Below are 14,821 nucleotides of genomic sequence, written 5' to 3' on the forward strand. Positions count from 1 at the left end.
TCCCCCTGAAATGTTAAATGGACATATTTACCCTTAAAATAAATATTTCATTTATTTTTATTCTCCAATAAATTATTAGTATAATTTGGTTCAAACCAGATATTATAGTAACCAAACCAAAATATTCCAATTACAATTTATAATCAAAACGCGATATTTAGAGTTTATTAAAATCACGAACTGGAATGGGCGGTTCATGTTCCAAACTGAAAAAATAAAATACATTTATTGTTGAATTTAAACTATTTTAAAATAAAAAATAAAATTTTAAAATAAAGACGGTTCAAAATCGCGAACGGGATCCGGAACCGTCGGTTCATGATCCAGTTTTTTTTTTTTTAATTCTTAAATTTAATAAATTGAAATCCAAATATTGGGTTCTAGATCTGAATCATAACTGAAAACTTTTAATTCGATTGCTATAGTGTCTGGTTCAGTTCGAACCGAACCGTGGTAATCGCTACATATACGCAATAATTTGTTGGAGAAGTAAAATAAATAAAATGTTTACTTTAAGGGTAGAAATGTCAATTTAATATATTAGGGGAGAAAACCACCACTTTTAAAATAATTGAGGGGGCTAATGTGCTTACATAAATAATTGAGGGGAAAAAAGTGCTATAAGTATATAACATAGGGGGAAAAAGTGCCATTTTCCCAAGAATATATTATATAATCATATAAAAAAATGTGTTCAATTAGAGTTTAAATTTACTCATACAAAATTTGAAATTTACTTTCTAAATGTGATTATCTTAGTTAACATTCATATTGTGAAAATTATAATATAGATGAAATACAATTAAGAATAAATCAATGTAATTATGTAAGTTCTTTCTATAAGTTTATTTGAATATATACCTAGGTAGAGATTATATTAACCATATACTAAATTTTAATTTTAATTTTAATTGTAATTTTGTACATCTACCAAAGGTTAACAGACAAGCAAAATGAGTTTTATACATCTACCAAAGGTTAACTTTTTAAATGTTCATTTTATAGCATATAAAAATAAACCTTTAATATGTTAAAAACAGACATTTATAAATATTCTATAGTATAATTTAGCTTCTTTAATCCCATCATAATTCTAACATAAGCCGAAGATGCAGATGAGCCAATGAGGGAGGTTCAAGTCTGTAAAAACTGTAAGCCTAGGAGAATAAAATACATGTCATAACATCAGTCTTAAAATTCATACATTCAACTAGAAATATAAATGATACTAATGATTCAGAGTGACACTCAAATAAAACACTTGAGATGGAAAATTGCAAAGATATCATGGCATCATATGGTCCAAGCATCTCTCTATTTCTTGTCTTCCTTCTCTGCCTCAGCAGCCCTCTTAAGCCTAGCACCCATATGACGCTCGTTCGTCCGTTCCAGACGCAGCTTGTCATAAGCCTTGAATGATTTCATTTCTTCTGTGATCTTAACAAGCTCCACTGATGGTTTGTCCCGTCCGATGGGCAAGTAAGCACCATGGACTTGGGTTGCAGTGGCTAATTCCTCAGCAGTAGAATCACCAGCCTGCGAGGGAAACAAGATCATGAATAGCTGTTCAACAACCAAATTGATCTTTCTAAGTCATCAAAAACACATTTCCGTTACCTTAAATTTGCGTGCACGTCTTGGGAAGACAACCAATTTGGCTTTGTAGGTCTTCAGCCTCTGAACATTAGTCTGGAGACCCTCAAGAGAAGAGTTTCTGCGGCGGTGATCAACTGAAATGCCAATTGTGGGAGCCAGCTTCTTTGGGATGCCTGCAGCCTGGGAGAAACATAAACAAATTTGATAGGAATCCATTTATCCATTTATAGAATAATTGTACAACTTACAAGCAAGAAGTAGTTTCCTTCTACATTTCAATATTTTTACTTTTATCTTAGAAAAAGTTATCCAGGCAACAGGTAACAATTTCCAGTAAGCTATGTGGCAAGCTATTAAAGCAAACATTGGCTAATTCCTATCCTCTAGGCTCTAGCCTCTAGATCAGAAGAAAACTCTGCAAATGAAATAACATATTTAAACAAACCCTGTGACAGCTCACCTTAAGCTCCTCAAGGGAGAATCCCCTTCCAGCTCTAACCTTCATGTTGTACTTGAGGGTCTGTCCATGGACAATAGGGCGGAGAGCCCCAGCAGTTGGCCTGGGGAAAATTTTCACAGCCTTCTTTTGTCTGGCTGAGATTATATTGAACAATCAGAGATCACTTATCTACATACTGGTTTTACAAGATTGATAAGTTTAAAAATGTAGTTACCAACTCTTCTCCTTTGCTTGCGTGCAGGTTGGTTGAACCATGTCCTCACATAGTTCTGCCAGTGCTTCCTGAAGTGCCCACTTGGTATAACATTGTTATGTTTCATGGCTTACCTTTCTATTAACAAAACAAATATAAGCCAGGATCAACCACAGCCAAAGACTCCACAATTATACAAATAAACACAAATGCCTGTTCACAAATCATCAATTCATTTTTTTGGTGACTGAACATATAAATCATCAAGCTAACAATGGCAAATTTAAGATACGCATTGACCATCTAAATTCAAAACTTTCAAAGAAAACTAAAATGCTTAAACACACTTCAAAAATAAAATTGCCGAAACAAGGACAATCACCCAGACAAGGAATATCGCAACGATTATGCACTTCAAAATCCACGCAAACAACATACAACGAACAAAACAAGCTAGTCAAATGGAAACAATCAGATTAACATTACCTAACAGGAAAACGTATCTCAAAATCATTCACATATGATTGTCAAATTTCCTTTTCTAGTTTTTGCGCACATCTTTCTACGTAGCTAATGTCACGAGGTTTCAGCCAATTTTATATGAAAAAACAAATTGCGATTTATATAAAACCATATCTAGCCAGCATCACACTTCGACGTCAACAAATTCGACGAAATAAGCAAAAGGAAAAAAAAAATATAACAAGGAAATGAGGTTTGGAATGAGCAGCGAGAAGATCTTAATGAAGAAGTTGGGACTTACAGCGCCGACGAGGACCACCGAGAAGAGCTTCGTTGCCTGAGCTGCTGTAGTGGAGAAAGTGTCGCTTTGGGTTTTTATACAATGACTAAATCTCAAAAAAACCCTAGGTTTTATTTCATGTATAGGCCGAGAGTTCAAGCTTGGGCTTTGAAACTCTCGGTTCAAGTGATTACCTTTCGGCCCAAACATGACATAAAAACCCAAAGAGAAAATATCCGCAAATTATGCAGTGGACTCGTGTCCACAATGCATTGTGAACACAAGTAACGATGTCGTTTTTAGGGAAAACGCGTCATTTCAGTTAAAAAAAAATTGATTTTGTCTCGCCGTTAACGGTGTTATTCGTTTGTGCCATTATTAATGTACAATTATGAGATTATGAATGTACAGTTATGGAATTATGAATGTACAGTTATGGAATTATGAACACAGAACTCTGACATTATGAACTTACAATTATGAACATATAGTGATAAAATTATGAACATAGAGCTCTAAAATTGTGAACATCGAGCTTTGAAAATTATGATTTTACAATTATTGAATTATGAATGTACAGTTACGGATTATGAATGTACAGTTATGCAATTATGAATGTACAGTTATGAAATTATGAACACAGAGCTCTGACATTATGAACTTACAATATGAACATATAGTGATAAAATTATGAACATAGAGTTTCGAAAATTATGAAGTTACAATTATTGAATTATGAATGTACAGTTACGGAATTATGAATGTACAGTTATGGAAGTATGAATGTACAGTTATGAAATTATGAACATAGAGCTCTGACATTATGAACTTACAATTATGAATATATAGTAATAAAATTATGAACATATACTCCTATAACAAAGCGGTCTGAAATTTATTAAAAAAAAAAAAAAAAAAAAAAAAAAAAAAAAAAAAGATAACAGTGCCTAACGGTACTGTTACCCGTGTCCAGCATGCATGTTGGACACGGGTCCATAGCATAACGATTGGAAAATATCCCGACCGTAGTCGGCAAATTATACTAAGAACCAGGGTTTATCATTGTGGATCTAGTTCAAAAATAATCTTTATATTGTGTATTTGTTCTTGACACATTCTGTACATATAATTAATGAGTTAATTCCAGCAATGGTCCTCTGACTATATTGATTTTTTAAAATTAGTCCTCGATTTTTAATTTGGACACTTTACATCCCTTAACTTTCAATTTCTTCCCAATTGAGATTCTTTCGTCAAATTACAGTAAATTGGACTTTAAATGGAATGGTAAAGTAGTCATTTCATCTGCCGAATGTATAATTCTTCGTATTTTTCCCTTGTATGAGCGACTTTGAACATCAGATTCACTTAATTGTTTAATCCCTAAATTCACTCGAAGAACAAAATTCCATTAGGGATTAAGCAATTAAGTGAATCTAATGTCCGAAGTCGCGTATACAAGGAAGAAATACGAATAATTATACATTAGGCAGATGAAATGACTACTTTACGCTTTCATTTAAAGTCTACTTTACCGTAATCTGACGAAAGGACCTCAATTGGAAAGAAATTGAAAGTCAAGGGACGTAAAGTGTCAAAATTAAAAGTCGGAGACTAATTTTGGAAAATCAATATAGTCGGAGGACCATTGCAGGAATTAACTCTACAATTAATCATTTTGGTACATGTAAACAAATTGAAAGTACATCACATGGTTATTACATACACATAATATGACTACTTTTTCACGCACATTGTGCGAATGGAATAATGCCTAGTGTTTATTTTTAAATAAGTAATTCAAAGTATATCAATGTAAAATTATATAGAAAATGTTTATATATAATTGAATGTTGAATTTGTTTATTTAAATAGGTAATTCAAAGTATATGAATGCAATACAATATAAGAGAGATTGATTATAATTGTCACTAAACTAAATGTTTGCAACTTTGTAAAAACGTCAGTCTAAATACTTAGTCTAAAAATAATAGTTTAAATAAATACAACTTTTTGTTTGAATTTCTCTAAGTCTTTTTAATTATCTTTTGGGTAGCATTGTTATTGTCCTCATTTTTAGTACTTGTCATCTTCTTTTTTATTAGTAGTGTCTCATGTGTAATTGGGTCACTGGTGGTAACACGGAGGACAACGTCGTGCAATGAGATTATGGTATAAGAACCTATGGATTTGCCTTGTATATATGACTGGAATCTTAGTTGTACACTTGTACTATGAACTCTTGATCTTAAGCACATGTTGATATTTGGCAATGGTAGTTTCTCCCCATATATGTTTCATGTGTTTGAGATATGTGTCGTAGATTTTCATCTATATATTGAACAAAATATTAATATTTATACATTTGTAGAAGGTTCATGAGTAGTACCTCTTGTTCTAGTTCCAAAACTTGTTTACTTGATAGTAACAACAATGACTCTGCAGGTAGTCCGATTACTGATGTCGCAATGTGTCCAGTTTCATCAACAATTTCCACATCCATTTTGCATCTGTTCATTTTGAAGTTCATATTTTTGAAATTAGTATGAATGAGTGTAGTATTGTAGTACTTGATTTTATGTGTGAGTGTGCGTGTGTTTTGTAAAATAATAAAAATAAAAATTGTTGAATTAATACTAACTTTGGAGTACCCATTGCTGCCTTTTCACCACAAAAACATGCAGTTAAATAGTTTGCCACTTTGTGCATAAATCATTTTTCAACGGTGGCTACATAGTACGTCCTATATACCAAATGTTTTTGTTGTCAATGTTGATGCTGATTTTTCCTTTAATACAAGTAGGTTGAGTATAGAAAATGAAACAAATTGTAAATTTATATTAGTTCTAATATATTTAAAGGATGATGATTTTATTAGGACTGGGTCCACCATAAACCGAGTACAGGAGTACAGGATGGGGGGTAGGGCGCTAGGCCCAGCGCGATATGTGTAGAAGCCCGAGATACCGGCCCAAGAACAGCGACCCAAATTACAAAGAGCGAGGCACATAAGATGGGCTATTGCTAACTATGTTACTGCTAGGAATCAAACCTAGGTGACTGGATTGAGAGTATGAGATCAAGACCACTGGACTAGTGTGCCTGTCGTGTCTGAGTTGCCCCTTAGCCAAAGATCCAAGGCCCCTATTTATAGCAAGCCCCCCTCCTCCTCTGGCGTCCGCGTGTCCCACGTTGCTCCTCCCCCACTCCGCTTGTTTGTCGCCATGCATGTCACGTCGCCACTATCCCCGCGACTCCCGCATCTTCCACCATGCACGCCGCACCTACCTCCCCCCCTCAGCCGTACCTACCTACCCCCTCACGCCGTACCTACCTCCCCCCTCACGCCGTACCTACCTCCCCCCTCACGCCGTACCTACCTCCCCCTCTCATATCGTACCTACCTCCCCCCTACCCCACCCCCCTCACGTCGTACCTACGTCCCGCACCTACTTCCTCCCGCCTTCCGGTCCATGTTCTTCACCCCGGCCCACCATGCGTGCTTGTCTTCCTAGCCCAACAAGACTTGGTCCCAACCTCCTTCTTTCACCACCCCCACTTGGGTCAATACTTTCCTAGTAAAATGGACCCCTAGGGTCCCATATCCCCATCAGATGCACAATAAGTATTTTATATACAAGATCAATGAATGCTGCAACAACGGTTATTTTTTAAATGGAGCAAGTGTCAAATAGGCCATTGAACTGCACACAATAATGCAACTAGGCCACTGAACCTAAAAAAAGCTACAATTAGATCCCTAAACTAACCATTTTCATGCAATTAATCTAATTTGTAAGTTTTCTTGTCCCAAAAAGGTTGAATCCCCAACCCTAAGGCCCCCCAACTCCGACCCGACAGAGCATGTAAGTTTTCTAGGTTGCTAGCTGGTCATATTTAATTTAAATATTTATTATTTAAAATAATTATTAACAAAAAAAACATATCGTCTCTAGCCATGGATTCATCTCCATGGCCAGAGACGTCTTTGTCTCTAGCCGGCCGAAGACGATCTGTTTTTTTTTTAAATAATTATGTGGACAGAGCATGTAAATTTTCTAGGTTGCTAGCTGGTCACCTTTAATTTAAAATATTTATTATTTAAAGTAATTATTAAAATAAAACAGATCGTCTCCAGCCATGGATTCGTCTCCGTGGCCGGAGACGATCTGTTTTTTTTTTTTAAATAATAAATATTTTAAATTAAAGATGACCTGCTAGCAACTTAGAAAACTTACAAATTAGACTAATTGCATGAAAATGGTTAGTTTAGGGATTTAATTGTAGCTTTTTTAGGTTCAGTGACCTAATTGCATTATTGCTAAAATGAGTAAAATCAAAACCAATCTCAGTCTAACATCTAAAAAAATCGAATAGATCAAATCAAATTTAAGAAGAAAAAAAAATACAATGAGATTTTCGTAATTATCACTAACTTTATGTGCAACTTTTAACACTATACTCTGCATTTCTCAAAATTTTCCATGAATGCACATTTTCTTGTTACAAACTACACGGTTAGGTATTAGAAAGTGCAAGTATAGTATTTGAAATTGCACTTTGCAAAATGTCACCATATTCCAAAAATGCACATTTAGTTGTTACAAAGTGGAAGAAATTTCAATTTTGGTCATATGACTATAGGGGTCTTGTTAATTTTAGTCCTTGACTTTCAAAAGTGTTAATTTAGTACCTTAACTATGCAATTTTTGTCAATTTTGGTCACTCCGGTCAAATTGCCGGCCAAATTTAGCCGAAAAATTTTAATAATTAAAATAATAAGGGTATTTTGGTCGTTTCACGCCTCTTTTCTTCTTCTTCGGCGAGTCCATCCATTAATCTCCCGTTTCCGGCGTTCTTTCTCACTGTAAACCCTATCTTTAATATCATCAAGCCTCATTTCCCCATCATCTTAGTTCATTTCATTCGACGGAAACGGGAGAGGAAGGGATGGACTCGCCTGGGAAGAAGAAAAGAGACGTGAAATGATCAGAATACCCTTATTATTTTAACAATTAAAAATTTTCGGCGAAATTTGGCCGGAGTGACCAAAATTGACAAAAATTACATAGTTAAGGTACTAAATTGACACTTTTAAAAGTCATGGGCTGAAATTAACAAGACTCCTATAGTCATAGGACCAAAATTGAAATTTCCTCTTACAAAATGCATGGTTAAGTATTAAAAAGTGCAAGTTTAGTATTGAAAATTGCACTTTACAAAAGATGCGAAAGTGCAATGCACGATTAGGATTTGAATTTTAGAATTTATGACTGAGCTTTTTGATTTTGGAATTATTTGACAATCAACAGTTAACGAATTGTATTAGCAGGTTTGATTAGTGAATTGTATCAGCGGTTTGTAAAAGATATTTGATAAAATTAGTTGTTTAAGTTAACGATTAACATTTAAATGACCTAATGACCCGTTTGGTTCACGGAATCAATTTGGAGGGAATAGAAATGTTATTCCATAGGAATGGAATAGGTAAGGAATAGAATAAAAATTGTATTATGTTATTTGGTTCGCTGAAGGAATAGACTTTAGGAATTGTATTCCAACGTTTGGTTGGTTAAGGAATATAAATGGAATAATAATAATAATAATGAGACGGCCCGGTATGAAAGCACTCTGTGCTTTTGAGATCAATTTATCCAGGATCGGTTTCAAACGATTAGCACATACCTTGGCAGCTATCTTATAGAGGACATTGCACAACGCAATTGGCCTCAAATCCTTCATAGACTCTGGTGTTGGTTTTTTCCGGATCAAGACGATCAACCTGTCATTCGCCTTGGTGGGCAGCGAGGCTGTCTCAATAAATTGGCGGTAAAACTTTGTTACCTCACCACACATTACCGGCCAAAAGAACTGATAAAACCCAGGACCAAAACCATCAGGTCCTGGTGACTTATCCGGATGCATGGCTAAACAGCTTGATGAACCTCCTCCATACTCACACCACGCTCTAGTCTCACATTATCAGCTGTTGTCACTCGTGTTTCCACACATGTAATAACCTCTCCCTCATCCCCTGCCTGTGCTGTGAACAGATCATTATAATATTCCACCATCAACCCGCTCACATCATCCTCCCCATCAGTCCACGTCCCATCATCCCTCCTTAACTTCGTAATCATGTTCCGACGACGCCTTGTCTTAACAGCATTATGAAAAAAACCGGGTATTCAAATCTCCATCCTTCCACCAATGTTCCTTTGCCCGTTGCCGCCAGTATACATGCTGCTGCTCTAAGAGGGTTAACAATTCCCTCTCGCACCTTCCATACTGCGCAACCCCGACCGGGTCCCTTCGCGGCAGTAACAACTCTAACTGCCTCTTACACTCATCTATTCGCGGTTGAAACCCCTTATTATAAGCCCGGCCCTATCACCCAATATCCTGTCCACACATCTGTATGCGCTGAAAAACATCCAAACCAACCGATTTGGCCCAGCTCTGCTCAACCACCTCCCTACAAACCTCCTCCCTCAACCACATATTGTCAAAACAAAACCTGCGGCGCCCATTCCGGTGAACTATAACCTGCGGCAACAACACAATGGCCAAATGATCACTGTTAGGACAGTAAACTGAAGCAGCCGTGGCCCCCTCAAACAATTCCAGCCATGTTTCCGAAACTAAAACCCGATCAAGCTTTTCATCCACATGTTTGGAGTTCCCCTGTGCCGGTGCCACGTGAAATGATAGCCTGAAAATCCAAAATCCACCAGACCACTATCTGCTACTGCCTCCCGAAAACCATTCAACAACCACTGTGGGTGCGACACTCGACCTCGCTTCTCGTTGTGACTCAACAGATCATTGAAGTCACCCACTACCACCCATGGGAGGACGCTCAATCCTGCTAACATACGCAACAGGTTCCAAGAGTCCCGACGCCGGTTTCTCTCCGGGTAACCATAGAAACCCGTCAACCTGAACTTGGGACTACCAACATCGAGGACCACAGTTACATCTATGTGGTTCCCTGAAAACCCCGTTATTTCCACCTCCACTGTATCATTCCACATCATAGCCAACCCACCACCGTGTCTTTGTGCATCCACCACTAACATTCCAGCATACCCCAACCTTATTCGTAACTGCTCCATTCTCTGCTTTGTTAATAAAGTCTCAATCAAAAACATAACTTTCGGCTTCTTATCACGGACCAAATCCGCAAGCACCTGAACTGTCGTAGGGTTGCCAAGCCCCCGACAATTCCACGCTAGGATAGTCATAACCCTCGGCGGGCTTGCTCCGCAAGTCCCCAAGTCCCCAAGTCCCGCCTCCAGCAAGTTTTTTGACCCAACTAGCTCACACTCCATTGCCTCCGTATCCCCTTCATCAGTACGCCTCCGCTTCTGCTCTGTAATGGTTACTCCCGGTAACCCCACATCATCTGCATCAACTGCGGGATTACTGCCCATCCCCCCTCCAGCCACGGAATCCACATCATCTGCACCAACAGCGGGTTTACTGCCCGTCCCCCCCCCCCCAGTCATGGAATCCAAGACCGTAACCTTCCACTTCTGCCGCTCAGAGGTTGCCTCAGGCGGTATCCAACGCTGCCCATTACCCGGCACCCCCCTCCTCATACCCGCACGTAACCAAGATCCATAGGGCTTTAGCGCACCACTATCCACCGTCAGGTACTTATGACAGTGTTTATCCCCATGGCCGATGACACCGCATAGAAAACAAAAGGTCGGTAGACGCTCATACTTGAAATCAATGAACACCCAAGTGTCATTATCCTTCCGCAGCTTCATCTGCTTCTTTAATGGCTTTGCCACATCTATCGCAACCCTCACCCGATAAAAGCTCCTCATAGACCTATCAAAATTCTTCTCATCCGACTGCACATAGGTCCCCAAAAATGAAATACAATTATAATATAGATGAAATACAATTAAGAATAAATCAATGTAATTATGTAAATTCTCTCTATAAGTTTATTTGAATATGCACATAATTAGAGACTATATTAACCATACAAAATTATAATTTTAATTTTAATTGTAATTTTGTATTCTATAAAAATAATAAATACTTGACCAATGGAAGCTCAAAAATATTATTATATTAAATAATTTAAAATATTTTAGTTTTTTATTTTTTATTTATATTTATAATAGCATAATTTTTTTCCGTGCATCGAGCGGGTGAATTACTAGTAATAATAATAATAATAATAATAATAATAATAATAATAATAATAATAATAATAATAATAATAATAATAATAAATGCTTTCAATAAATAAATAACAAAATAAACAACATTTAACAATCCATTACTAATTGAGTAATTGAACCCTAAACTTAGTACGAGAGGGGCGAAGCAGATCACAGCTACGAATCACGCCGACGGAGTCACGGAGATGACGACCAAGATCTTCAGAATCGATGGAGAGCGGCATGGTCGCGGTGAGGGATACGGATGACGTCATCAACAGCGTGGTGGCGGGTTTGGGCATTGGGGCGCTCTACAGGGCGGCGTTAGGGTTGAGGTCTACAGCAGTCGCCGGAGTCATCGGCGACGTGGTTGTTGGATTGCGAACACCCCCCACTGCTCATATTGTTAATCGGCAGTCGCCATGAAGGGAGGGCATTCGATCACCAATTTTGACCGAATATTCCTCCGCCGGCGTTGTCTTTCTCGGTTTCTTGGTGGATTGTATGGGGCTGCTGTTTGGGGCAGTTTGTCTGATTTGGCTTATAGGAGGATGATTTGAGATATGCTACTGATGTCTGATTTGCAGTAAGTTTCAGGAGATGATAATAATACAATGGCTAATTGTTGAATATAGGGGAATTGCAGATGGTGGTGTTCCATTGATTTTGGTTGCAGCAGCTTAGAATGGGCAGTAATAGTTCTCGACACCGGTTTGACAATGGCAATCCTGTTGCCGGGGAGGGACAAAAGTCGAGGGGGAGGGACGAAAGTCGAGAAAGGATAAAATAGGGAGTTAATACCCAAAATGGTCCCTCAACTATGCCATAATTACCAATTTGGTCCTCAACTACCATTCTTACCCAATTAAGTCCTCAACTATGTAACTTTTACTCAATTAAGTCCTCAACTATATAATTCTTACCCAATTTAGTCCTCAACTATACAATTCTTACCCAATTTAGTCCTCTGTATCAATTTGACTGTTTGTTGACTGTCAAAAGTCGGGATAAAATTATAATTTTACAAGATTTCTCCTTCCTTTCCATTTAGCAGCGCCAAACCATGCAGCAATACACTCCGATCAGATTTCGATCGTCAAAAAATCGTTGGAAATCAAATTCATGGGCTATCCGATGCATAACCACTATTTCGATATTGACAGGTTTAGAACCCAACCGGAGCTTATTGCTACATGGTTTGGCGCTGCTAAATGAGGAGGAAGGAGAAAACTTGTAAAATTAATACTTTATTTCCAATTTTGACAGTTAACAAACAGTCAAATTGACAAAAGACTAAATTGGGTAAAAATTGTATAGTTGAGGACTTAATTGGGTAAGAATGATAGTCGAGTACTAAATTGATAATTACGACATAGTCGATGGACTATTTTGGGTATTAACTCTAAAATATGAAATAACAACTTTAGGCTATTCCTGAGAACTTAGGAATAGCCTAATACCAGGAGAGGGGCTGGAATCTATATTCCCCTTGCAAGGGGAATATGTCATTCTCAGGAACAATGTTCTTGGGAATATAAGTTTTTACCAAACAAAGGAGTAAGTCTATTATTAAGAATGTTATTCCATTTCAGGCCTATTTCGCGAACCAAACGTGCCATAATAATAATAATAATAATAATAATAATAATAATAAACAAAACAAAACAAAATTAGTGCTCGTTCATTGTTTCACTTTCACCGCTTGCCTATCCCACTTCGGATAGAAAAGGGAAGAGGAGCCTCAGGCTCCTTTACTAAAGGAGCTTGAGGCTCTTTGCCTCAAGCTCCTAAAACAAAGTTAATTTTTTAAAAAAACTAATTTTTAGTGGAGGGTGTTTATCCATTCCCAATCTGCCAAGCCTAAATAATGCTAAGCGCAACATTTGAGATTTCAATGATTTGAAGTAAATCGTTGTTCCAATTTGAAGTAAATCGTTGTTCCAAATCACTAAGTTATTAAATGATATTTTTGACGTTTTGACTTGGTCAAAATATCGAAAGTAACGGATCCGCCAACCAATAAGGTTTTTATTTGGTTTAGGGGTTTATTAATTAGGCTTTTATTTGGTTTAGGGGTTTACTAATTATTACTTAAGATTTAGTATTTACGATTTATGTTTAATATATATATTTTTATTGATTTTTTAAAAGTAGGTGATAATTATGAAATCTCATCATATATTTGTTTTAATTTTATACGATCGGTTCGATTTTTACATATAGATGATATGTGTGTGTATTTATTTATTTATTTATTTATTGAGTCCTCACACAAACAAAAGATAAAAATGAATATCAGTACACATATGTAATTTAATGCAAAATACTTTATTTTTTAATAAACGTACTCAATGATTCAATTCACATATTTAAAGAAAGTAATTTTAAAATTCACAATCACTTACTAGTCATAATAATTTATTTCTGACAGCTATACTTATTGTAATCACAAATTATTCATTGACTAAAGCATTTAAGATTTGCCTAATCACAAAATTGTTGAGAGGAAAAGAAAAGAATGGACATAAAAAACAATGCCACAACCAAAACATTACAGAATAGCATTCTGTATTAATTTCAAGTTCACAACACAAATGGAAGATTTGCATTCATATATATTACATGACTGCACTTTTGTCTACTACAAACTGAAACCAGACAGCACCATAACTGCCTTCATTGACTGCAAACTTAAACAAAAAACATAATTGGACTTTGAAAAAAATTTAAAATGACAAATATGAAAGGAAAGGAGAAACCTCTAGAGAAGGATGTTTGCCTTAAGAATTCATCTATGCAGTCCACTTCTACACTGGGTTTATTTATAGGCACTTTATATAAAAGGTAGAGCATATATCTTTCATCCTAAGCCTTCATAAATTCATCTGAACCAAAATAAAATTTGGTTTCAGGTTCATTTTCCATTTCAAAGACTCTAAAACAAATTATGTTTGCATATATGAAATAATTTTTATATAGGATTGACGGAAAAGGAATAATTTAATTTTAAAAGGAAGTTTAAAACAATTAATTGTCATGCAGTCTTTTCACTCTTATTATTACTCAGTGGTGTGGAGTTATGTAATCTGTTGTTATGTGGACTGTGCAATCTGTGTGTGTGAATTGTGCGACGTATTTTGATTTTGGACTGTGCAATCTGTGTGTGAATTGTGCGACGTATTTTGATTTTATTTGTGCTCTGGCCAGCTGGTAGCAATCTATATTAATTTCAAGTTCACAACACAAATAGAAGATTTGCATTCATTAATGCAACATATATATTACATGACTGTACTTTGTCTACTACAAACTGAAACCAGAGATAAGCCATAATTGGCCTTCATTAACTACAAAATGAAGCAAAAAACATAATAGACAGAAAATAGAAACGCTGGGAAGATCAAAAGGTTCTTAAGACTTTCAGGATGAACTTTCGCAAACCTAAGAGCCTGGCCAAGAATCATAACTAAGAACACAAAAACTTGAAATGGATAAAACAAAGTAACACAAAATTTCATCCAAGCTTATAGCTAATACATCAGCCAGATGTAAATGGTGCTGAAATCATCGATCAAAAATGAAGCTAGAGAATGCCGTTTCTCAGCCCGATGAAGGAGATTCACACATCACAATCACACAAGAAAAAACAA

At 36.4% G+C, this 14,821-nt stretch overlaps 1 protein-coding gene across 1 annotated transcript; it reads right to left on the reverse strand.

Moving 5' to 3' along the window:
- Nucleotides 1-1,143: 1,143 nt before the first annotated feature.
- Nucleotides 1,144-3,120, reverse strand: LOC109193348 (60S ribosomal protein L13-1-like). The gene is made up of 5 exons (XM_019344218.1): nt 3,013-3,120; nt 2,271-2,387; nt 2,057-2,190; nt 1,618-1,776; nt 1,144-1,536 (listed from the first exon to the last, which is right to left on the reverse strand). Exons 2-5 carry the CDS (start codon nt 2,374-2,376, stop codon nt 1,315-1,317), a joined length of 621 nt encoding a protein of 206 aa, XP_019199763.1. The 5' UTR covers nt 2,377-2,387; nt 3,013-3,120; the 3' UTR covers nt 1,144-1,314.
- Between the last annotated feature and the right edge of the window lie 11,701 nt (nt 3,121-14,821).

This window comes from Ipomoea nil, unplaced genomic scaffold (genome assembly GCF_001879475.1).
Source record: "Ipomoea nil cultivar Tokyo-kokei standard unplaced genomic scaffold, Asagao_1.1 scaffold1868, whole genome shotgun sequence".
In the NCBI taxonomy this organism is placed as follows: Eukaryota; Viridiplantae; Streptophyta; class Magnoliopsida; order Solanales; family Convolvulaceae; genus Ipomoea; species Ipomoea nil.